The sequence below is a fragment of the Triturus cristatus genome, chromosome 2_1 (genome assembly GCF_964204655.1).
Source record: "Triturus cristatus chromosome 2_1, aTriCri1.1, whole genome shotgun sequence".
Classification (NCBI taxonomy): domain Eukaryota; kingdom Metazoa; phylum Chordata; class Amphibia; order Caudata; family Salamandridae; genus Triturus; species Triturus cristatus.
The window spans coordinates 187,164,091-187,190,110 of record NC_140581.1 but is presented as its reverse complement, the minus strand read 5'-3'; the positions used below and the strand labels follow the sequence as shown (position 1 = coordinate 187,190,110).

General features: G+C 44.8%; 1 protein-coding gene across 2 annotated transcripts in view; it reads left to right on the top strand.

Moving 5' to 3' along the window:
* The window catches only part of DYM (dymeclin), a 1,124,226-nt gene that overhangs the window by 943,612 nt on the left and 154,594 nt on the right, over positions 1-26,020 (top strand). For both annotated transcript variants that reach the window (XR_014969672.1, XM_085629609.1), the window contains exon 15: positions 20,451-20,633. Coding sequence is in view for 1 of the 2 variants with exons in the window: in XM_085629609.1 (XP_085485735.1) it covers positions 20,451-20,633 (183 nt within the window). In the remaining variant the exon portion in view is untranslated. The remainder of the gene's footprint in view (positions 1-20,450; positions 20,634-26,020) is intronic.

Below are 26,020 nucleotides of genomic sequence, written 5' to 3'. Positions count from 1 at the left end.
CAGAGGGCTGCTGTGCACCTAGAGCTGGTGTCTACCTAACAGTCAGCTTTCCAGATGTGAGGGAACATCACTGGAGTCTGAAACATTGTTGGAATAGTTGTATACCTGTCCTGAAGCACCTTGAAGCCAGCCTGCTTGCTGAGAGATGCGAAGGAGTCTTCCAAGCCTGCTGGATTATTGACTCTCTAGTAGGAGTGGGGTGCAGCTTGGTCACTGGTGAAGGTGGTGATGGAGCTATCTGCGTACCCCAGTGCCAGTCAAACTATAGTCTCTCCATAAACGGTTCCTAGCAGGAATAGATGACTTGCTCTGAGAAAGACACAGCCTAGTCGATGCGGTGATCAGAGTCCTTATTGTTCTGTGTGTGGCCATGTTGTCCAGAAGTAGATTGACCTGCTTATAACTGCACTGCCAAAAGGAGATCGGGCAGTGTGTGGTCACATTGAAGAAAGGCAATAGACCTTTCTGTGGCTGCACTGATCCCTGCAAACTTACCTGCACTGGGCACAACTGTTTCATGCTGAAAAAAGAGACTTCTGTGGGGATTGCTGTTACTGCTTTCTTGAGTGCTGCTAACGACCAACGGAAATATGGAGGAGCAGGGTCCCTGAAGCCGCATCTGCCGGATGGGCGCCCGCAACCCAAGGAGACCTCAGATGGCATTGCCAGGGAGCTGGCTCCTCCCAGAAGTGGGAAAGAGTGGGCACAGTAAGACACAGTTCGACTTGCCCAAAAGGACTGTTCCACTGGGGAGAGATAGTGGCTAGCGGTGCAGCCCTGCGCAACAGTGCCCAGGACACTAAATAGTGCTTGGCGTATGCTTATGTGTGCTATTCCTTTCTACTGTATATTAAAGTACTTTTCTTTCTTGAAAGAAATGTAATGGGTTGGACATTCAGTTACTGTTCGCTGTGTGATTGTTGAGTCCTAATCTCTAACATCTTAATACTCCCTCCGTGAGTAGCCAGTGACTGCCATCACTATGACGAAGAGTCACGTGCTGAAGGGATTATACTTGGCCCAGTTTGCAGGACATCAGACGCAAACAACCTCATCCCCATGTTTGAGGCCCAGTAGCCCCTGCTTGCCCCACGGCCCCCGAACGTGGTCTAACATGGGCAAGCAAAATCCTTGTGCTATTCTGGGAGGCAAAGCCTCACCTAAACCCATAGTCCAAAGCATGGAAGACGCTGGGGTGTTCGAGCAGAATGGCCACCTAGGCAGGATGCCCCCTTCCATGGGTGGAGCAGTGCAAAGCATGTGTCCTACTGTCTTTCACTGGTTGAATATCAACGGGCATAACACAGTGAGGTGCAGTTGCTAGAACCCTCCACAATTCTCCATTTCACCTGCTCTCTTTGTAAGCAGCTGTCATACAAGCAGTGCTTTAAATGGGCCAGTACTGTCCGGTATGGAGTACCTGCACTTTTTAGGTCTCGCTGAGCCAGTGCATGCGTTGCTCTGCGAGACATTTAGTATGTGGGTTTTCAAAGTGCTGCCACAGGCTTTTTGTGGCCTCAAGCTTGCGTGCACGCGCGTGTGCACTCGCACAGCCGCCATCTGTCTTTCCTCCATCACACAACTCCCGCTTCTCCCACTCCCCCACCACAGATCGCTTCGCTCGCCGCGCTTGATAACGATCGCGATCTCTTTCACTTTTGCGGGCCGCGCGGCCGTGTCACTTTCGCGGGCCGCACGGCCGTGTCACTTTCACGGCCGCGCGGCCAATGCTTGTTTAAAGTATTGCTTTCTGCCAGTTCCAGACTTCGATCGGCACCGCCACCCCCTCTTCTTTTTATTTGTTTCTTTACCGCAGCTGCACACAAGAGTCTCACATTTCCCCTTTAACTTTATTTGTTGACTTTTGTAGCCCCACGCCCTCAGAAGCTATCAGACCTCTGGCTTGAACTGGGTTCCCCAGCATCAAAGTGCCACTCCAGCCACACAGAAGAGTCTCGCATTTTCCCCTTCAACTTTTGTTTTGAACAGCTGCACGCGCAGGGGACATTGTAATGAGCTTTCACTTTTGTGCTTGCTTTTTGCCAGTGGCAGGCTTCAATCGGCACCCCCACCCCCTCTTCTTTTTATTTGTTTCTTTACCGCTGCTGCACATTAGAGTCTCGCATTTTCCCCTTTAACTTTTTTTTGTTGAATTTTGTACCCCCACGCCCTCGGAAACTATCAGACCTCTGGCTCGAACCGGGTTCCCCAGCATCAAAGTGCCGTTCCAGCCATTATACCATATCCTCTTCAGAAGTCTCTTTTTGAAAGTATTGCTTTCTGCCGGTTCCAGACTTCAATCGGCACCGCCACCCCCTCTTCTTTTTATTTGTTACTCTTCCGTAGCTGCACAGAAGAGCCTTGCTTTTTTCCCATTAACTTGTTGACTTTTGTCCACCCCAAGGCTAGCAGACTGCTGGCTCAAATCCGGTTCCCCAGCATCAAAGTGCAGCTCCAGCCCTTACACCATATTGTCTTCATTCCGCCTTCCCTGCACCAATCACAGGTACTTTTCAAAATAGCGAAAAATGCCATTTTGGTGACTACTGCGAACACGGAGCCTCGGGAGCGACTTTCACATTATCAAAATAATGAAGGTTATGCGGTGGTTGTTCACGTAATCTTTAATGTTTATTCAGGATTAGCTTTTACAGTTCACAGTCACGTGTTGTTAAACTGCAGGGGGTGTTTAAATAGATTGGTTTCACCTACGCTAGTGAAAGTGGGTTTATAAACGACCAGTGGGTCTGGAGGACATTCTGTTGGCTCCATTGTAATTAAGTATATGTGGCTATGCTGCCGATTTCAATGTGAAAGATGTGAAAGTTTGCGAGCGCCGTAAGTCTATTTATTTTTATTTTGCCCAATGTTTAGTTTACGTTTGGTCTATGTCTAAGCACAATTCGGGCATGCACATGGTGGCATTCAGCATGGTGTTTATTGTTTACATTGGGTTAAAGTATGTATATTTCCGCACTAAATTTTTTAATACAGTTTAGCTTTAAAACATCACTTGGGATTCTAAGGTGAAGGCACACTTTTTTGAGGTGTAAGTATTAGTGGCATCTCTCCCTTTTTCGTTTATCCTCCCCTTTTTTCATACTTTCTTGATTTTGTCTCTCGCTTTAACTCAATCCTGTTCTGTTTTTCTCTCTCTTGGTTTCTCTATTCTTCTCTCTTTTTCTCACTTGCTTTCTCTCTAATTATGACAAAGGCAGATCCTGTGGGTTGGTTTTTTTCAACACCTTAATAAGAATAACACTGGGCTTCAACGTACAAAAGTGGGGTGCTTCATCTAGGGCATATGATAACTCAGAATGGCTTTTCACAATGTGGCCTCTCCTGCCTCATAATTCTGGTGGCCCTGACTGTACCTAATTTAAAACAGCCATGCTCTATAGCCATCAGCCAGGACCTTTTCAACCATTTGCATTGGGCCCGAGTCTGAGAGGGAGAATAGGCCATGCATACATTTGGGATTAATGCTTAGGCGTGAAAGAGCAGGTGAGTTGAGACTTTACCCATGCAGCATGTTGTGGTGCAAGGCCGTCTTTAACAAATAGTGTTTGGTTATCCAGCACAATATCCTTGATGCAACAACATCAACTGTTTCATGGCTAAACACTTAAAAGGTCCCAAAGGCGAGACCTATTGGCTATGCCAATGCTTGTTTATTTTGAGAGGGAGAGTACCGGCACGTCTCAAGAGAAATGCAATACTTGTAATTGGAGACTGCTGGCACTTCTCAGAAACAAGCAGGTACTCAGCTACAGAGTACCTGCACTTCTATTTTGCCATTTCAAGCACTGCATATAAGCTTCTCTGACTCACAGGAGCCATGCCCCAGTGGCCACTCTGTGACTGTTTGACTGGGAAAAGTGCCCACTGTGGATGTATAGAATGCCAGCAGGGTCCACCTCGTGGCCTCCTCCCATCATAGCAGCAGTCCACATTCTTCCCAAGTGACGACCCTCTGGAACAAGTCTGCTCCTTCCCCATTTGTCTGTGCTTTTCTATTGGGTCCCAGGTCAGTGGCAGCATCAGTCGCTGATTGTTGCAGTATGGCCCGCCTATCTGGTGAAGAGCAGCTGCTGGCTGGTGAATCACGGTTCTGATTGGCTCACTCATCTGGAAAGCAGCAGCTCCAGTTGAGCGCCTCATTGGAACTAGAAGCAGCGGCATGACTGTCTTTGACTGGATAAGAGGCAATATTGCTGTGTCCCAGTGATGCCACTGCTCACTGTCAGCACACTGCGCATTTGCAGGAACTCTTTGACTCTGATGGCTGGTGGGAATTCCGTTAAAACAAAAATTCCCAGAATTCCCCTTTGTGTGCACCTGTGTTCCTCGTGTCCTTCTTTTCTTTAGCCATTTGGATAGTTCCTGAAGTTAGAAAAAATATGCATGATCAGTGTCTGTGTTTGATATAAAGCTGGCCTCTATGGAGAAACGAATATGCTGGTTCTCCAGCTGCCTCCGGTTGTTCCACCAACCTGGTCCAGGTGTCATGCAGGGGTGGATGGTGCAGAGCTCCGCCCCCCCTTGGGCTCCTGCAAGAGGGCAGCGACGCAGTGCACCAAGCGTTTTTTGACAGTTGTGATGAATTTAAGCAGCTTTAGAGTTATTTAAATTGTATTGTATTGTAATTGCATTTATATCGCGCTTACTACCGAGGCGGTGAAGCGCTTGTCATCCCATCTTCTTGAGTAGCCCATAAGGGGCTCCTAAAATATGCAAACATGTATAGATGAGCTGCTGAGACTTATGGTGCATAGTGTGTACATGAGCCCCTTTGATTAGTTTCTGTCAAACCCTATGAAAGAGATTTTAGGGTGAAGGGGCGGGGGGCATTGTTTCATTAATGAATGCCTTCGAAAATGTACTTTCCGGTGAAGTCTCTAGACCACAGACTGTGTTTTGTATCTTTGAACACATTGACAGATGAGTCTTTCTCAGCGCACGAGACAGGAAGGCTGCCCGCGTCATCGTCCTCTTCAGTAATGATAATGCGCGTAAGAGCGCGGCCCAGAATCCCAGGGAGGAAAGCCCGGGTCCGCGAGGCAGTGTTTTTATCTGCGTGTGTGCCGCGCGCCGCTGCTCGGGCCGTAAGTGTCTGCGCTATCAGCCCCTGCCCGTCTGCCTCGGCCTCTTCCTGTTTGCGCTCCTCTCAGGAGATAGCTTCGTGGCGTGACAGTAAGCAAGAGACGAGCGCGGCAATTACCGAGGGCCGAGGCGGGAGAGGTAAAAAGGCGACACACTCGCCACAGAAGCACTGACTGTGAAAGCTTCTGCCCAAGACGACTTCAAAGACGAATAACGGGGCCTGAGCTTTCACCTCAGCCCGGTATGGTGTAAATACCCACGTCTGGCCCATCCGTTCTCCTGCTAATGCATTCAAGTAATGCAGAGGAGCACGTGCCGCGGTGCCGGCCGAGAGCAAGGCCTGTCCGATGCAATCGGGGCTACTGCTATCCAGACACCGGCATGAAAGGAGCTTCGGGGAGCGAGGGCACCACGCGGGCAGGCCGGGGTAGAAGCATGGGCGTGTGTATTGAACCTACATTCACAACGCGGCTTTCATCCCAAGACCCACAGTGCTCCCTTCATGCTCCGCGCCGTGATCTCTTGCTACGTCCGTTTGTGATACAAGCCTCTCCGGCAGCACGTCCGTGGCCAGGATCGCCCTGCTAGTGTTGGAGTGCACTTTGAAAGTGCTCAACAGCGCACGCTGCCCTGGCATTCATACTTCTCTGGAATAAAATAGTGCGAGTTTTAACCTAGATCATCGCTTACGTCATTCGGGCTCCCTACACTTACCCCACGCTCAGTGGCGTACTCAAACTGCTGGGGCCTCCATGCAGAATGTGATCACGGACCCCGGAGGCTCCCATATCTCACATTCATTGGCCTTGGGTTGAATGGAGCTCCTCCTGAATGGTCGCCACCCCCTGCATCACCGTACTCAGCCCTGCATCTGCAACTTTCTCATCTGGGATTCCAGGAAGCGGTCTGGCATGAACCATCTCTGCCTAACATGGACCTTATTTGAAGCTTTGGAGCGGGACCTTAACTTATTTAAGACCACTTAGCCGTAGTCAAGTGTGGTGTAGACACTTATCTGTAGTATGATGGTACGACAAACACATTTAAATTGTATAAAGGACTACTGCCACTGGAGTGTCCTGAAGCGCTTATAGCTCACCCTCAGAATGTATACAAGTGCATGCATGTATGGATAAGAGAAGAGAAGATTGTTCCATGGTGTCACCTGTATGTTGAATATATGGTGTTGGTGCATGGCAACTGGAGAGATGCTTCAGCCGTGTGTCAGTTTGATGTGGTGTAACACCTGGATATATGGATGTGATGGAAACCGTGTTAAGGGAAGCACTCCATCAAGGCCTAAGGCTACCTAGGAGATCATGCGGTTCCTAGACACGTATGTGTGCAAAGTGTGGAGTTGGATCTAGGTTCATATGTAGGTTCCATGTCTCACAAACAACAATGTGTTCCAACTGTCATGGGGCTAGCAGAGAGCACAGCTAAGTGGTAAATGGAACATTTTTTCGTACTTCACACCACAATTTATAGGAATGGCCTTGTGGTATGTACCAGGACTGCATACAGTAAACCGAATTGATGCTTCAGTCATTTTTGTTGATTTGAAAGGTTTGAAAGCAGCCTTGCTTTGGCGATCTTACAGAGGGTATAATAGTAATGGATAATTTGGATGCAAGCCAGAAGGAGTTCCACAGAGAAAGTAGACCATCCCAGACAATATCTAATGAAGTTAGGTATTCAGAGATGGATTTTTGAGTGAAATGTGTGTCAAGGCCCATAGGTTCAAAGTTTTCTTTGAAAAAAAGTTTGGTAATTTTCCCTGCACAGTATGGTGGGTGAGCAGATGACCTTAAAAGGAGATTTTTCTTGGCTCTGTTGTGCCAGTGCTTGGAAAATGTGGTCCCATGGTTGATGACAGCGAAATAGTTTAACTGCATTGTGCTGGATCTTTTGCAGTCTGTGCAGACAATATCAGGTGGACAAAGATTAGATCTGCAAGCAAACAATTCAGAGAATCTTATTTCATGAGGAACAGTCTTGTGCAACCTCGGCCAATCAAGTGTCCACCATCCTGAAGAGTCAAACATGATGGTTCCTTGGAGAGCGAATTATCATTTTTTGCCGAAGATTTCTACAAATATGTTAGGTTAATGTTCACATTAGTTTTAGGGTTCGTGGCTGCTGTTGGAATGACTGGACATGGAGCATTATGCAGGACTGCTCTACTTACGAAAACAGGCAGATCCTTACAGCTCTGCTAATCGTAGCTATTCAATAATCAATTATTTGGCCAAGTGTGTTTTAAGTACATTTTGCCTGTGGTGAATCTTTCATCAATTCACATGCTTGAATTAATTCCAATTATGAGTCTTGGCAGCGACATTTCTTTTTGAGTGAACTTTTCAAAAGCGTAACACATTGCAAAACTGAGATACCAGCAGGTGGGACCAGTAATGTGCGACCTACCGCCATTGCATGCAGCCCTCTGTCCTCTACACAGCACATAGAAATAAAAACATGTAATGCATACTACACACAGGACGTGCCACACGCCAGAAACCACAACCTAAATTTAGAAGAAACTGAAGGACCTCCGTTATGACTCGCGCCGGAGTCGAGCCAGAGTCTGCCCGTCTGCGCCCGTCCGCGCTAAGTACGCGTGGTACGCTGGGGACTTCTTCTATTATTGTAACACTGCATATATATCTGTGTGCTCGTAGCTTTTGCTCTGCTAGGATGATTAAGTATTCCGATGCCTCGCTTCGTGCCATCAGAGACACACTTCCACGTTGCTCTGCCACACCTCACCATCCGCTGTGTGGTCCGTTTCAGTGTGCTTGCAATAGATGGTCATTGGACCAGCCTGTAGGTATTCGCGAGCTCGCTACTTCTCCTGCCCCACGAGCTCCTCCTGGTCTCTCTCCGTTGCCTGGTAGTCTGGGATCTGGTCTACGATTTTTAAATCTAAATACCAGATCTCTAGTGAAACATCATCTGTCGGTGACTGATCTCATTCTGGATAAGACACCAGATCTGTTGGCCGTAACTGAAACCTGGCTACAAGATACTGATGACGCCATAGTCAATCTTGCCTGTCCTCCGGGCTATTTGTGCTTTAGATCTAACCGCCATTCTAGAGGTGGAGGGATCGCCTTATTTATCAGATCCACCTTTACATGCACCTGGACGATCTTGCAGATTGCCGGATGTGAGAGTGCGCTGTTTAAGGTTTCCATCAGCCCTCAGTTCTCGCTGTCAGGGATGGTTGTCTATCGCCCTCCAGGCAGCGATGTTGCTTTTAGAGGTGCTTTTCCGGAGGCTGTGAGCTCTCTGGCTAGTGGCTGTGCAAATTTTTCCATCCTGGGTGATCTAAATCTCCACTTCGACAGGTTAGAGTCTCCGGCCATCAGTGGTTTTTTGGCCGACTTAGAGGCTTTGCAGTTGACCCAGCTTATTTCTCAGCCTACACATGTGGCCGGCCACATCCTGGATCCGTTTTTTACCACTCTCTCGGATGTTCGGATCGTGGCGGTTGATCCTGTGACATGGTCTGACCACTATCTGGTGTCTGCTTGGCTTCCTCTCCCTGCCAATCCTACTATACCACCTCCCTTGCGGATACCCCGGCGCCACTGGAACAAACTTAGGCTAGAGGACCTTCACCGCATTATGGGTACTGAGCCATTAGGTCCCTTGCTGAATGCCACCTCGGGCTATGACCGGTTTTGTAACTGGATTACCAGGGCGCTGGACGTCCTGGTACCTATCATCTCCAGCAAGTCCAGTCCCCGGCAGGCCAGCCCCTGGTATGACAGCGCGCTGCGTGCACTGAAGTCCTCTTGCAGACGGGCGGAAAGGGTGTGGCGTAAGTCGTACGATGCCGATAAGAAATCCATCTACCTGGCCCTAGTTAAGCATTACCATCGAGCTATATGCAGGGCCCGGGCGGCGTTTTACGCAGCCGAATTTAGAAACAGTCCTAACCCGACTAAAACCATCTTTAAAACCGTAAAAGATTTAATGGCAAAGAGAGTCCCCCCACAGTTGGACAGTTCCATCGCCCACTGTGAAGCCTTAGCCACCTTCTTTCTGGATAAAGTCAGGAAAATCTATCTGGCGTTTCCTAGCACACTGTCTCCTGTGATCCCCTGGAGCGGCTCTAGCAGCTGCCCATCGCTGCACTCCTTTCCTACCATCTCCGATGAGGAGTTCGCAATGTGGGCCCTGCGAGTCAAGTCTGGATCGCCTGCAGACCCGGTAAGATCTGCTCTTTTTAGGGACGTTGCTTTTCAGGGACGCACTGTAGTGTGCTCCCTGATTAACCTTTCCCTAACCTCTGGCCTGGTCCCTGCCAAATGGAAGCAAGCGGTGGTTTCCCCGATCCTAAAAAAACCATCTTTGGATCCATCGAGACCTGAAAACTACCGCCCTATATCTCTGCTCCCTTGGCCGGCCAAGGTCATGGAGGCCCATGTAAATCGGGCCCTCACGGAGCATATGACCCTCGCGAATGTCCTGGATCCAACGCAGAATGGGTTTCGTGCGGGTCACAGCACTGAGACGGCCCTTCTGGCAATGGTTGAGCATTTGCGTAGTGTGCTCGATGCAGGTCAAACGGCAGCGCTTATTTTATTAGATCTGAGCGCTGCCTTTGACACGGTTTCCCATCGCATCTTGCTACACCGCCTGCAGGACATTGGCATATGTGGTTCAGCTCTGCAGTGGTGCCGCTCCTTCCTCAGTGATCGTTCCTTCTGCGTTGCCACCCCTCCTTTTCAGTCCAAGTACCATCCTTTGGACCTGGGGGTCCCGCAGGGCTCCTCGCTGAGTCCCACGCTTTTTAATCTGTACGTGCAGCCGCTGGCTGAGGTCGTCAGGCAATGGGGCCTTACCATGGTCTCCTATGCTGACGACACTCAGTTGGCGGTTACGATCAGCGGGGATGCCAAGCGGGATGCCCTCAGGTTCCAAAGCGGACTGAGAGAGGTGGCCAGCTGGATGAATAACAACTGTCTCCAACTGAACGCGTCAAAAACAGAGGTGATGATCGTTGGAAGGGAAGCGGACCACTGGGGGGACGAATGGTGGCCTTCAGAGCTGGGATCAGCGCCGGTCCCTGTTCTTGAACTCAGGAATCTCGGAGTCTGGCTTGACCATACGCTGAGCTTTGTGACTCACACAAAGAGAGTGGCGGCCTGCTGTTTTGGGGTACTACGCGGGCTAAGACCCCTGCTGCGTTTCTTCGATGCCCCTACAAGACAGCTGGTCATTCAAGCAATGATCATCTCGCGGTTGGATTATGCCAGTTCCCTCCTATTAGGAGTAAACCAAGCCGAGATTCTTCGTCTACAACGAGTTCAGAATGCGGCGGCTAGGGCGGTGGTTGGTCTGCCTCGATCCTGTCCTACTTCTAACACCCTACGGTCCTTGCACTGGCTCCCGATAGGTAAGCGTATTCAATTTAAGGCTCTCTGCCTGGTTTTTAAAATTCTGAGAGAGTTGGCACCCGGAATACTCAATTCATTGATCTCTCCTTATGTGCCTACCCGTTCGTTACGATCCCTTGGACAGTCCTTGGTGGTCGTCCCCCGTTTCAGACTTAGTCGGATGGGGGGTCGCTCCTTCCGTGTGAAAGCCGCATCCCTCTGGAACGCTCTCCCCTTGGAAATCCGTCTTTCGAACGACCTAATGTCTTTTCGCAGAGCTTTGAAAACCCTCTTGTTTTAATTATTTCCAGCTTCTATTTTGTTTGCTTTTTGTCACCGGTTCCAGTGTTGTGTTGTGTTTTCCTTTCCCTGCGCCAGGACGCTCCTTCGCTGGAGCAGCTGTGCGCATTAAAATGTAACTAACATAACATAACATAACATAACATGGGGACTTGAATTTTCCATGCAGGATTTCATAGATCCTTTCCCGGGGTGTATAGATAAAATGAGTGTGCCTCCGTACTACATAATCACCCACCCCTAGCAGTCAAATACTCTATAGCACGGCGAGGGCACAGTAGACATCTGACTCAGCCAGAGAGCAAGCATGCTTAAGGACAGCCCTTTGTCTGGCTGGGTCTTGAGTTCTGCAGGTGGATTAAAACAAAAGCGTGCATTACCCTTGGTGAACCCAGATATTGAGATCACGGTGGAGAGGGTACAAACTAGGTAAAAACAAAGCAGATACAGGAAGGTGCCACATTTCAGCAACTTAAGGATTTTTTGACCTACATTCACCTTCGTAAAATTGCCTTATGGACAGCACGCACCAAAGTTAGTTTGTGATTCGAACCCTTGCAAGACTGTAAATCAAATCACTGAAATGTGATTTTGATCGTGTGCATAAAACAGCCATCGCAGTGTAGTAGTTCTTGTCCTCGAGCTTGAAGTAAACATGTTTATCCTTTTGTGACATTTTATTGCTGAAGGCTACGTGTACAGAGATGTGAGACTCTGTAGCCTGTCCAGCTCCAGGATACTTGCTGTGCAGGAATCTGCTTTGTGACATTCCCAGCACTGCTGTAACAGTGCTTCTCCCATGTCCTTGAACAATTCTTTCTGAAATGACCGACCGACAATGACCAGCATTGTGGCAGTGTTATATCGGGAAAATATTTATGATAAAACAAATACAGCACACGTTCAACGAATCTTTGTTGGGACCGGATATATAGATCTATAGTGCAGCGTGGCAGTGACATTTGTCATATATATATATATATATATATATATATATATATATATATATATATATATATATATATTTAAATATGTATTTATATATATTTTCATTGAAAAACTATAGATGAAGTGATAGTTAAGTGTTGAAATAAAAAAAACTAACATTTAAAAAAAACGAAGAACTCCTGAAATGTGCCAGTTATAATTTCCAGAACTAACAATAACTTGCACCCCCACCATGCTCTGTTTATGACCTAATATGTTGCAGCACTCATGACATGTTAAATAACAGTTATAGAATGGCGTGGCAGCCATTACAGGACTCGGGGACCCGGTCCCAGAATCCTGATTTTTATTTGTAAAGGACCCTACGGGAAAGGGCCGGAATACTCTGTCCCCGTTGCCATGGGGTGCTGTGGGTATTATGGGCCTCCAAAAAATGCAGGTGGTGGGTACCGTGGTACTAAACATCTGCTACCACAAATACTTAACAATATATATACCCTGCCCCATAGGGGCAGCAAATGTATTCAACAATGAGTATGTCGTCCTGCTCTGAGAGGAAAGTCAATGATTCTCCATGTTAGTTATTTTACAAATTTTAAGCCGAAAAATAACCAATGACACTCAATTGCTTTTTTCTACCCTTTTTGTTGACTCTTACTTGATGTAGAGGAACAGAAGGACATATCCACCAAACAAACAAGCCCTTACTTTTTTAATTACAATGAAACACTTCTGCTTGATGGAAATTCAACTTTTTGTTTGATGCCTCCTCTTCTTCTTCATATGAAAATTCATTTTGTCATGGATATCTATTTAAAAACGTTTGAGGAAAAAACACATCACAGAAAATAAATAAGCAGTGTTGCACTATAAACATTAGCAATGGAGGGCAGTGGCAGCACAATGGACCAGGGAGGAAGGAGCAGGGGCCCGCACGTGGAGGCAGGGGCAGCATTGGAGGGCAGTGGCAACACAGAGAGGCAATGGAAGCACAACGGGCTAGGGAGGGCTGCAGCGGGTTGGCCACCCGCAGGGGATGGGCTTGGACCAATTCCCTTATGCGCATGGCCCAACGACATGCGCAGTGGTGCTATTGGCTGAATATGATAAAAAAATTCCAGAAATTCAGCGAATAAAGCAAAGGTTAAACTGGTGTTATGGTTCAGTATAGAAATCTGATATTTCCATAAATTGACAAAAAACTGACTTTCACTGAAAAAAAAGCAAAGATTAAAGTGATGTTAAAGTTTCATATGGTATTAAGATCTTAGCTTATTTTTTTAAAAAAACCTATAAATTCACTGAAAAAAAACAAATATTATAGTAACGTTATAGTAAGGTGTTGAAATTAATTAAAAACAAACATTTCAAAAACAAAAAACTACTGATGTTAGCCAGTTATAGTTCAGTGAGCTAACTATAACTTGCGACCACAACCATGCACTGCATATGACCTCACATATTACATCACTCATGACATGTTAAATGGCGTCAGTGATGACATCACCAATGATATCTCATGTGTCAGTTCTGGTAAAGGAAACACTTTCACAGTGACAGTGTTGTTCTCAGAGCACTAAGCTGCACACCTGACCAATGCAAGCATATGCCAGTGAATCCTCCCAAGTGTGTGAAAATATACATTGTGAAAATTGGACCTGGTCAGCAAAATGTTAAATGCACTACATGCTGTTTACTTGACTGGTTCCATGTTCTTTTACGGTCAACTTTAAATTCCAAATTCAGAATATGCAGAACGTTCTCTTCTGCGTCATCTAATAGTCTGTTGCCAAACCTTAAAATGTGATTGATATTATGTATGGAATATATGAAAGTGTTAACCCTTTAAAGACTGAGAATTTTTTTAAATGCTTAAGTCTCAAAAACTAATGAACTGTTTAATGTATACGCATATGTATGTGTATGTATGTATATATTTATGTATATGTGTGTAAATATATATATACGCGTATAAATACGTATATTGAAGAAGAACGCGTTAGCTCCCGTGGGAGTAACGTCCCCAAATCGGCACACCTTGTCAAGTTTTCAATAATGTATATAAGAGTCTTACGAAGGATTTTGATCAGTTGTTAATTTTATTATTCATACTATTTGCATTCATAGTATTCGTGTGTTAACTTATTCTGCCCGGGCGGAATAAGTTAACACACGAATACTATGAATGCAATAGTATGAAAGAATGAAAAAATAAAATTAACGACTGATCAAAATCCTTCGCAAGACTCTTATATACATTATTGAAAACTTGACAAGGTGTGCCAATTTGGGGACGTTACTCCCACGGGAGCCAACCCCGTCGTCTTCACTGTTTCGTACCCTCATGCCCCGGAAGGTTTACCAAACCAGGCACCCATCATCAGGATTACATTGATTACTTAGGAATGCGACTGTCCACATTCCAATTGGATCTCATTAAATACGTATATTCACACATATATACACACGTCCACTGAAAAAAATGTTAGCATGAAGAAAAACCACATTTAAAATACAGTTCTACTTCTAAATTAAAACCAGCCTCCCTCTGAAATTCACCAGTTTTATGTAGTTCCACAAGACATCACTCCCACAACAGCCATGCAAACCAGAACTAATAACATCAAATGCAATGGTTGTGAGTTCACCTATGGTGTAACATTTGATTTTACAAATGCATAAATGACCTCCTTAGAAAGATGATATTATTGTCCTGTTAACATTTTAAATTATGGCATTCACTATGTGGCAGAGTTGGGGCGAGACGGGTATTACCTACTGGGTCTACCTCTTGACGAATGTTTGACTATAGGGGAAACACCCCCCATTCTCAACCATGAAGCTTAGATATACCCCTCAATATGGGGTTATATCCGTTAAATATCAAACGGGTATGAGAGCCTTATGCCTCATCACTTCTTTGCATGCTTTATACTCACAGGTTAGGTAGGTAGTTCTGTAGCTATGAAGAAGACCGGTGACCATTTTTTTGACAAATTAAATTGGTCAAAACGTGTCGGCAATCATTTATGGTTGTGAAACATTAATTGCACTCTCGAACCATGTTTCTATTTAATTTTATATCATATCAAGGGTAACCTGTAATAAAGAAATACTCCTAGGGTAAATACCCTTAGGCATTTTTAGTTGAATATCTGAACCTTGTTGTGTTGTCTTGTATATTAATATCAAAGATCTCCCAGTTCTGGTTGAGCCTACTGGCGAAATGCCATCTTACTCCAATGTGAGGGTCCGCCTATAATGAAGCATGCCACGAAAAGCTGTAGGTGAGGCGACCTCTTAAATATCTATTATTGAGCCTATAGGTAAAGAGGACTTTAGCATTTAGGGAAGTAATCCAGCCCTTTAAGTATCAAGTACCCCAGAATTTGGTGTGTGTATAACATTTTAAATGATACAACTTTGAATGCACTATGCTCTCTCTGTGCATGTGCTAACATTTGAAGACATGTGAACTCCCATTTATTGTTAAACATATTGTGAGTTCCTATGTATTCCCTGGGTAGTTCAGGAAGAGCGAACATACAGTGGACTGTTTCTATGGGTGCTCATTCTTAAGAATTTGGAGTAGTGAGCCATAATTTAAAAAATCAGACAGGATATATAGAATGGACATCATCCATTCAAAAATGTTCTGGTATCTTTCCGGTTCAAGACTAAATATAGAGATCATGATGAAAGAAAATGGTTGGCTTGCTGCTATTCCCCTCAGATGGTCCAGAGTAACCCTGGGTGTAGTTCGCGAAGTAGCGCTATGCGTAGCTACGCAAAGTGCACTTCGCACTACGCGAGCTATGCGTAGTACCCTGTTCGCACTGTGCAAGATGTCGTTTTCAATGGTTGCACAGTGCGGACAAGCATCCGGCACTGTGCAATCATTGAAAATGGCATCTTGCACAGTGCGAGCTGTAGTTTTCTGCCGCTCGAGTAGATTTTTACTCGAGCGGCAGCTTTCTCAACGCGGACTGGTAGTTTCTCATCGCGAGCGGTCGTGAGTATACGCGACCACTCGCAATGAGAAACCTGACCTCCCCGCGTTCAGAATCTCGCGGGAGGTTTATTTTCCACGCTCGCGATCGGCAACTTGATGTTGCTGATCGCGAACGAGGAAAAAGTCTCGCCGGGATGTCATTTTGCTTGCTCGCGGTCGCCAACTTGACGTTGAGGAACGCGAGCAAGCAAAAAATGACCTCTGCACTACGCTACGCTACGTGTGTTTGCACTGTGCTACGTGCAACTCGCATAGTGCAAAGTAGCGCAAACTACGTGAGCGTTGCGTGGTGATTTGCCCAGGCTTAGTCCAGAGTTGTGGTTTAGGGAACTCACAGGAGAGGCAACCATCAGTGTGCAGTGATCTCTTTTTTCACCCCAGACGGTACAGGTGAAACTCGATCTCCACTCTCAGCATGACTCATGGCCTCTGGCTGACTTCCGACCTTCCCCAGAATCCAAGCGGGATCCAGGTGACGCCAGTGCACTGAGATGTGTTGCCTCTGTACACAGGGAGGCCATGAGACTAGCAATTGAGTGGTCTGTTGTGCCTTTTGCTGGTGAGGTCCTCTATAAATGAGCTATTCTGTCATCCACTCCTCTGCTCCTCTGCACCAGCATTGCTGCTTCGACACCAGGCAGCTCCTCGCTCCTCAGCTTCACCCTTTAAATCAAACTCCCTAGGAGTAGGAAGCCCTGGCCCTGGCACTATGCCTAGTGGTGCTTTTGTTTCCTTCTCCTTCCCCCTTCATGGCATACTGTTGTTCATAGCACTGGAGGTTGGAGGCAGCGTTATAGGTTTCCTGCAAGCTGGCATCGGAGTTGAACTGTAGACGCATTTGATGTTGATGTAGTCTCGGTGATTAATTAACGCATGCAGTGTGATATTTATAACACTGTTGTAAAACTTGCTATAAACTTCAGAACGCCCTTCGACATTAAAAACAAAACAACATAAACCTACAGAAAAAGCCCAGAAAGGTGGTAATTCAGAGAAGAAACCCACCTCGGGGTTTGTAGGACAGAACTGTGTGACTTAGTTGTACATTTCAGTCCTGTCCAGTTATGATTCTATGGCCTTCTGCATAAGATGGCTTTCATTGTTTTCGGTGGCATTGACTTGTAACGAAGGCTTAGCTATAGGGCTCTCGAGAGCCATCCCTTTGCCCACTGCAGTCTACTTTGCGGAAGGTGATTGTGCGAGACTGGCCTATTCCGAGTCTTTGGTCGGAGTGTGGTGTGGGAACAGTGTTTTTACATGAGTCAGAGCACTTTGTATTTGATTGTTTTTTCCTGATTGTTAATAAGTTTGCAAGGTATCTTAGGACAACAGTAACAGTCGTGTCTTGTAACACGTAGGATTCATCGGATGAATGTTTTACAAGTGCCAATTCATTTGTCAGCTGTCTAGGCGAGACCTAAAAACGTGCATTCACCCCCGTCCCTTTACACACAAACATGAATCCAGTGAAAGATGCAAGCAAGAAGCAGCCTTTCTATTTCCATATATTGAAGGGCGTCTTAACAGCAGTTGTGTCTAACCATTGTAAATGGCAGAGCAGCCTGTTAGAGTGTTACTATTTCTAGAAATCAGTGTTTCCAAAGCATCCAAAATGCTGCTTCTTGCGTAGAAAGGCTTATCTTGCTCTGTGGTTTGTTCATAACTTAAACAAAGCCAGGGCTAGCAGACAAACCTGAAGCAGAGTCCGTACGGTGGTGTCTGCCTTCCACGGTACTCCTGTCCTTGCTTATCAGAGGCCAGGCTTCTTATCACTTTAAGTTCGTCTGGCAGGAGTTATGTTTGGTCTACGAGTAGGTGGTCCATGTGAAAACCCAGAAGATTCCCCGAAAGCTGGAGTTGATTATTTGCCCAAGGCACACCGGCTGTGAACTCTGCCGCTTAACCCTTGAAGGAAACTCTTACTGAGCTTCTAGCACAGAGTTGAAATAGAACAGAGTGGTGATGCCAAGACCCACCTTCTTGAACTGCAGTGCTCCACCTCGCTGAAGGAATCTAGTCGCACCTCGCTGAAGGAATCTAGTCGCAATGCCCTTGTGGTGGTAGTCTGGAATACTCAGCGGGGTGTCATATACCACACACACACATCACTGACATTGGATTCTAGTTCTGTTCACATAGAAGAGCAATGCAAAGTGACTGTCCTTTGCCTCTTGAATCGGAAAGTATTCCCTCTTCTATCGAAGATGTCTTAATTTGTATCAAATGGGTGAATAACATGTTGTCTTATTTCTCAGAGAAGCTCCAAACTTAAATCGCTCCACAGGTTTCATGACAGTTGGGGTGTAGGGCGGTTCTGGTGGCTCTCTAGGCCAATAGGATTTGTTTTTTGGGCCTTCTGAACCTATCATCTAGAACCTACTTTCTTCTGTCAATATGTGGGGAAGAGTGCTTATAGCCTATGGAAGTCAGACTGGAGACTAGTTCTACACCCCGCCTCATTCTGTGTACTTGGCTGCATGTCTACTGAGCTTATATCCTCCACCCTATCTGGATCTGTCTCAGTATAAGATAGTCATCTAAGTCACTTAGGTGGTTGGGAGGATTTAGTATACGATCAAGTGGTTGAAAGGCGGTTACTTTGCTTTAAAAAATAGATTAGCCTTTGTTTTGTACTTTAAAGCATGTTTTTCGTCCTGTCCAGCAGTGATTGCCCCATGTTACAGTCTGTTAAACTATATTTATTGTTGCAAAATGCAGTTGTCAAATGTATTTTCAATAGGCTTCTCATGTTTGGAATCAAGGTTTGTTTTTGCTTTTTTGACTTGCAAGTCCTTCAAATCCGTAGCTTCCTGTTATATTACACTGGTGACTTAATAGCGGCCCTTATATTTGCTTGACAAGGGAGCAGGAAACTACCCCATTATTCTGAAGAACATTTATGTGATGTTCCTTAGTTATAAGATTGTTTTTAGAACCTCTTCTTTAAGTTTGTGGCATGTCTATCAGACTTTCATATTGTGGAGATTTTCTTCTCTTCTTCTTTTTTTGTGATTCGTTCTCCAAATGCTGAAAGAAACCGCCATAACTTAAATGGTACAATATGTGGAGCTTGCATGGTCTTGGACCACTAATAAGCTTTCATTACCTAGCGGTTTGAGAAATTGTATAGAAGCACCCAAACTTCTAATCCTGTGACTCTGGATTATCTGCAGTACAAATATCTGCACTTGTACAGTTAGGGTCAATTTGTAGTTGCGCATTTTTCCCCATGTGATGAAGTCCTTTCCTGTGCAGCCTTTGAAATAATAAGGTGTTTTGGGGCACTCTCCTGCACTTATCTCTCATTTCTAAATCTTTCAGAGTCCTAACTACTGCAACTTTCCTTAAGCTTTAATTGACCATACAAACTCAGCCGTTTGATTCAGATACCATCTTTTAGGATGAAGGCACTAGGAGTTGACATAAGAAGAAATGCAAGCGTTATTAGGTATTAACCAAATCTTCCCAACTCTGTCGGGATGGTTTCGAAAGCGTGATGTGATATTGATCACCTAATTCATTTATATTTTGAAAACATCAACCACAGCAATGTTGCCTTTTTTCAACGTAGACATAATTAGGGTCCAAAATATGGAATCTTACTGCTAAGCTATAGCAGAAGAGTAGGATAGAGAAATAAGATGGGAAAGGTAGATAGTACAATGGTTGAATGCCATTACAAATGTTAGTAAAGGGCAAGGAAAAACTGTGTGAGGGTGACGTACAAGGACAGCCCCTTCTACCAAATAAGAGATTAGTATTTTCTAATCAGAAATAGTGTCTCTAACGTCTACATTTTAAGTGAAGGCTCATGCGTCTTAAAATCTGTTCCTCCGAGAGATTTATTTATTTACTCACTTATATTGCGCAGGCGAATCATCCCCCGGGGGATCTCTCGGCGCATGGGAGAGGAGCACTAGGTATTAAAAGACAGCTTAGAATAGCCAGGTTTTAAGAAGCTTCTTGAAACTACGGTAATTCACACAGGCACGGAGCTCATCTGGCAAGGAGTTCCAGTGGATGGGAGCAACATGGGAAAAAGCCCGCCCTCCCATCCTAACCTTTCTGACTCTCGAGACACAAAGCAGATTTTGGTTGCTTGATCTCAGCAGTCGTGTAGGGTGATACCACTCGAGCTTCCTTGCCAATTAGGATGGGCCCAGCCCATGGAGAGACTTGTGGACTAGGCATAGCAGTTTGAAAATGGATCTCTTTTTCATAGAAAGCCAGTGAAGTTGATGCAGAAGGGGTGATGAGGGGGTCCGAGCCGGGTTGTTAAGAATAAGACGAGCCGCCGTGTTCTGGACCACCTGTAATTTAGTGGCCAGGTCCTCCCTCAGCCTGACCAGGAATGAGTTACCATAGTCCAGTCAACTGATCAAGAGTGACTGGACAAGGGTCTGTCTGGCCGTGAGCGGGATCCAGGGGAAGATCTTACTAAGCATTCGCATGGTTCCAAAGCAGGCCCCGGCCACTGATTTTACCTGCTCGTCCATTGCAAGATTATCATCAATTTGGGTGCTCTCCTCTATACTGACTTGTTCTCACTAAACCATGTAACACTTGACTGCACATTAGTAACTTTTTGATTCATTCATACCAGCTGTGTTTGTATATAGATATTGAAAATATTGAAAATTGCCTTTTGTTTGTTTTGATGTGTGAAACCATTAACCGGAGTTTCTATTTTTTTATTCCAAAAGGCACAAGATCTAAACGTGATAGAAGAAGTAATAAGGATGATGTTGGAGATAATCAACTCCTGCCTGACAAATTCGCTCCATCATAATCCAAACTTGGTGTACGCACTGCTTTACAAGCGGGAGCTCTTCGAGCAATTTCGATCTCACCCTTCCTTTCAGGACATCATGCAGAATATAGATCTGGTATGTAACAGTAGAATCACTAGCGAGTATTGTATTCTTTGTATTATCTTTTACCTTGATTTCAGAAGGTTGGGAAAAGATTTACGAATTGGCTAAATTCAACGAATGTTATATGTTATTAGTGACAAAACCACTTTTGTACACTAGTTTAAGTATTTGTCCTAACTCTTTACAATAATCTAGCTGCTCATCCTGTTGAAGTTAATTATTTCCTGTAAAAAAATCACTAATCCAGTTAACATTATTGTGTATGTTTTATTGTATCGTAATTGCATTTATATAATCAGCCTTAACAAACAAGTGTTTTTGTGCAAGATATGATGTATGTTGAGAAGTGGAGGTCCGTATTTGTTTCTATAAATAATCAGTTATCATGAATTAAATGTTATTTAAGACTGAGGACATTGTTGAGATTCTTGTCCTATTCAGACGCGTTCTTGACGCAGTGACACATTTCCTTTTGCTTCCACCTCATTGTTTGATAGGAAGAATAACATTAAAAATCTTTAGAAAACAAAGAGCTTATTAGGAGCTTCTAATACCTTTTCGAAAGGGGCTGGATTCAGTATGTTCATTTAGTAAGTTTAGTATAGTGGACTGGATTTGTCTGCTGGGGGAGTCGGACTGAATTGCTATAGTATTGAGGCTTTGGAAGTTGTGGTGCTAAACCTTGCTTTATCATTTCTGATTGGGCACCAGTTGACTTGGTTAGAGTTAGGCATATGGTCTCTTCTCTTGATCCTTATTCTTATTGCACTTAGGTGGCTTTCTTCTATACTTTTTGTAGTCTGTGTAATTGGAAGTTAACAGTGGTGCAAATTTCTTTGTCATGGAGGGTTCAGACATTGTACTTACCTTACTGTATTTCTTGTATTGTTAAAAGAAAAACTCTTTAGTCCAGCTGCTTTGGTTGTACAATGGAAATCACACTTACGTCCGCTGGATCTGATGTGCAATGTGACCTAGTCTGGTTTCTTCTGCTGTATGGGCATACCCCAGTTCTCTGCAGTACATAGGGACCTAGCCCTTCAAGCAGCTTCCATTTAGCGCAAGGCCTGTGAATATCTGTGAAATACTGAAGTTGTTGGGGTCCCTCACCACATCATGAATGGGGCCTCATGAGTTTATACTACATCGCTTCCCTGAAGGCTGGTGTGTGTATTAGTTCAAACTCTGCGGGAGCTGTGTTACGATCTAAATGCTGGAAAAGCTTGGAGTAGGTAGACAAAGGAAGACACCCTCATTTGACAAGTATGCTCTGTATCAAGTATATTGGGCTGGTCGTAGGCCTTTGACTGGCTGGATTGACTGTGACAGATTTTTGAGACGTTGAGGTAAATGTTTGTTCTGTGGCAGTCATGAAGGTAGTGTGAAATAAGTCGGTCTGTAGTTGTTTTCTGCCAGCTTTTCCGAAATGCAAAGTTTTGGTTGAGTCTCCAGGACTCGAGAAAGTGAGTTGAGAGTGGAGTCTTGTACATACTATGACTCACCGAAAAACCTTCTGTATCTCTTTAGACACGCGGAGAGAAGGTTAACGTCTGTGGATCAAAGTCAGTGTATCTGAGTAGCTGCTATCTTGTACGTCAAGTCTAAAACGGTGACATCAGTTTCTTTAAAAGACAACGGAAAGGGAAAAACTGACTGTGGTGGTAAGAGGGAGGGCTTTGAAGTTAAAAACAAATATGGGCCCCATTTCGCAAATTTATGAAATCCAGGGGAGAATTGGCATGGGTTCTGACTGCCTCCCGAAACTCATACAGGCATCAGGTTTCTGTGACCCAAGTTCTTCCTTGAACTCTGCTGAGGACGGCAACGCCATATCTGAACAGTCTTAGTCTCACTAATATAAGGGGGCAAGGCGAAAGGTGTCCCAAAAGAATCTACTTCTCAGACCTATAATGTGGGAACCATCGACCAATAGGGGCAAATTGCCCTGCGTATGTTATTGATGGAGTAGCTATGTAAGCTGTTGTACCGCACAAAGGTCGATACTCCCAAGCTAGCTTCATGACTTGGAGATCGTGCTGTTGTTTTCTTTTATTTACCTTATTTCTGTTTCATACTGTTTCTGTTGGCTAACATCAGTTTTACTAGTGGTTGCTTTCAATTCTTTCGAATACACACCACAACTTTTGATGTGTAGATATTGGATAAACCGCAATTGCAACCACATGTTTTACTTCATTGTATGTATGACTGAAGCTCGTCCATGTACAGTGAGACTTGTTGATCCCTTAGATGTGTTGACTTACTGGAAAATACTGCGGGTTTCATTAGCATCCACAAAGGAACACCATAGGATAACTAGAGTGCAGGGATGGCCGGTACCCTTTTAAAAGTGGTGCGGCGAGTGAAGTGTCCCACTCAAACAACAAAAGAGTGAGGCCCAAGCCAAAAAAGAAAAAAAAGAATATATAGAAAGTGAAGGATCACTCTAGTGATTAAAAAGAACCCTCACTCACCAACCTAGTTGGTGACATGCTTCATCATTGGGTTCCCACCAGAGAGGCCGAATGCCTCCCTGGTGTGCTACAACGCCTGGTTACAGCGGAGCAGGTTTTTTTATGAAATCCAAGTGTGGTTATGTGAAATGTGATTTAAAAAGTGGGCAATTCTACCATAAACAAACTTTATTAGTGGTGAAACGAGCACTATTAAAAACAAGCATTGGCATAGCCAATAGGTCTCGCCCTTGGGACCTTATAAGTGTTTAGCCATGCAACAGTTGCATAACTAAATACTTATAAGGTCCCAAAAGCGAGACCTATTGGCTATGCCAAGCGGCCGTGCGGCCGCGAAAGCGATCGCGATCAAACATCAAAGCGGCTGTGCGGCCGCGAAAGTGAAAGTAACCTCGGTCAAGCGCAGCACGCGTGCCCGCGCACATGCACTGTAGCTCTAGGCTGGCCTTGTAGCACTTTTTGGAGCCCTCACAAAATGTCTCGCCAGACCAGCGCATGCGCTGGGTCAGGCGAGACCTAACAAAGTGATGGATGATACAAAGACTGGCTAAATTGACCAGACACATCCACTGTGAAAAAAAGGGAAACTGGCCAACATGTTTCTGCCTCTAGTTGCCAATTTGCAAGGCTTTCGTCAGGACCCAAAAATTAGGAAATCACCACGGCGGTATGCGCTCACTAAGGCACGCCCTAATCTGTGGTGTGAGAGGAACTAATACAATTTACGGTTCGTAGTCAGAGCTTCAACATTAACGTAAGCCACGTAACTCTGGGAAAAGGAAAGAGACACAAAGGAACAAACCAGATTATACAAACACACATCCATTTTGTTAGTGGTGTTTGAGACATTCCTTGAGTGATCTAGCTAAATCGGTTTTAATATACATAGTGTTCGTGATAATGCCGCTATGGTTCGGGTGTGAAATATTCAAAGCCCAACCTCGGGTGGTCTTGGCGCTTCAGAATAAATTATATTAGTGAAAGCTTTTTTATCAACCACAAACATCATGTGGGAAATGGCGTCAATTTCATATATGCCAAACTGGCAAATGCCATGGTTGAAAGGAACATTTAAAAATAGCAAAACGAACTTTACTGAATAAAACATACAACTTGTCAATGCAAATAATTATAGGTTGGGAAGCAGCTCTACCCCACGAATAGAAAATAAACATTAAGGCAGCTAATGCTTACTTAAAAAATCCGGTGGAAATACCCCATGGATCCTGGTGGGGGCAGGGAAATTATAGTCACACTCTGTATCAGGTAAGAGAACCAGGGGTTAACACAAAGACCGGATCAGCCTCTTCAGCATACAATAAGGGGCAGAATATAGAGAAATCTTACTTACTAGGTCAAAGTTCGTCACCCGTAATGTACCTGCATATTCCCTAACGCAGGACCCCGCAGATGCTGCCTAGTTGGAATCTCCGGTTTAAGTAGTGCTCCAAACATTTCCGTTACCAGATGCGATGAGCCAACGCCATGACGTCATCGCGACGCGCAACACGCGTCGGATCACTAGACCAGCCATTCTCGGAGTGCTTACTATGGTGTTTGAATCTTACGAGCTTTATTAAACACACCCAAAGAAGTGCGGGTAACGCAGTCATGATCATTTCTATTTTGAAGTTTAAACCTGCCACGACTTACTCGTGCATTTGGGCAAAACGTTTAGAGCAATCGTGAGTTTGGGCAGTAAACCAAGAAAAAGGATGAAAAATAAATTTAATATGTCCTTTTTACCGGACAGTGGAGGATTTCATTAATTGGATGAATATCCTAATTTTACTGGCAAATGTTTACAGTAAATAGATTAGATTTCTGAAAGGGCTGAGCTGTGGTCCAACCTCTTACTCAGAGTGGAGAACAGAGGAAGGAAAGGCGAGCACGGAATGATTGAGTTAGCCAATGCTCCAAATAAAATATTCTCGTAAGGAGTAAGTAATTACCCTTAAATAACCGTACAAGGCTAGAAATTATTTGGGAATTTAACTTGATAAATTGAAATCAAAGGATCAGTGCAATTGTGCAACATAAGTATGCTGAAGTCAAATGGATCAGAAAGACCAATAATGAAATATAGAATTTGAATCATTGTGCCAAAATAAACCAGAATCTTTGGTAACTAGACAAACTGAAGTAATAGGTGTTCAAATGTTTTATGTGAATTTCACACAACTACTCTGTCGTTGAGTCCCAGGGTGTGGGTTGAAAGATAGTAAACCCACCGTTGTTCTTTCTCGAACAATTTTTTGTGTCATATTTTTACCAGATGCGGTCTGTTCGATGATAGTCCATCGTAAATCGTTTGTTGTGTGATTAAACTGTAGGAAATGATCCGTCATTCTAGTAGCACTCTTTTTACATCGAATATTACTGCGGTGTTCACACACGCGTTGTTTGATTTTTCTTGTCGTTATGCCCACATATCTTAAACCGCAAGGGCATGTGATCATATAGATCACGTTGGTTGAATTGCGTTGGTATGTGAGCGTTGAGTCCAGGTACTTCCACTCTCCAGGTTTAAGGTTTTTGTGAATGCAGTGAAGTGGCAAACACTGCAATTACCACAGGGGAAGTGTCCCTGGGCTCTGGGCAGGCCCCAGGCATTCAAGACAGTCGGTGTTATTTCTGTCCCAGTTTTCTTCGAGCGAGTGTGGACTATACCGTCCCTGATGCTCCTTGCTTATATATATCAAAACAAAGGTTTAGTCCATTTTCTGTTGTTACTTTCCAGGATCTTCCAGTGTTTGTTTATTGATTTCAAAATCACATTCGAGGTAACGTTGTACGTAGTGACACATGGCAATGGTGCTTCTTCAAAGTGTTTCACTTGGTCCTCAAGTAGAACTTCCCTTAGTTGGGTTCTAGCTCGTTTACAACTAGGGGTGGGCGGAATTTGCGTAATTGCGTTACGCAAAT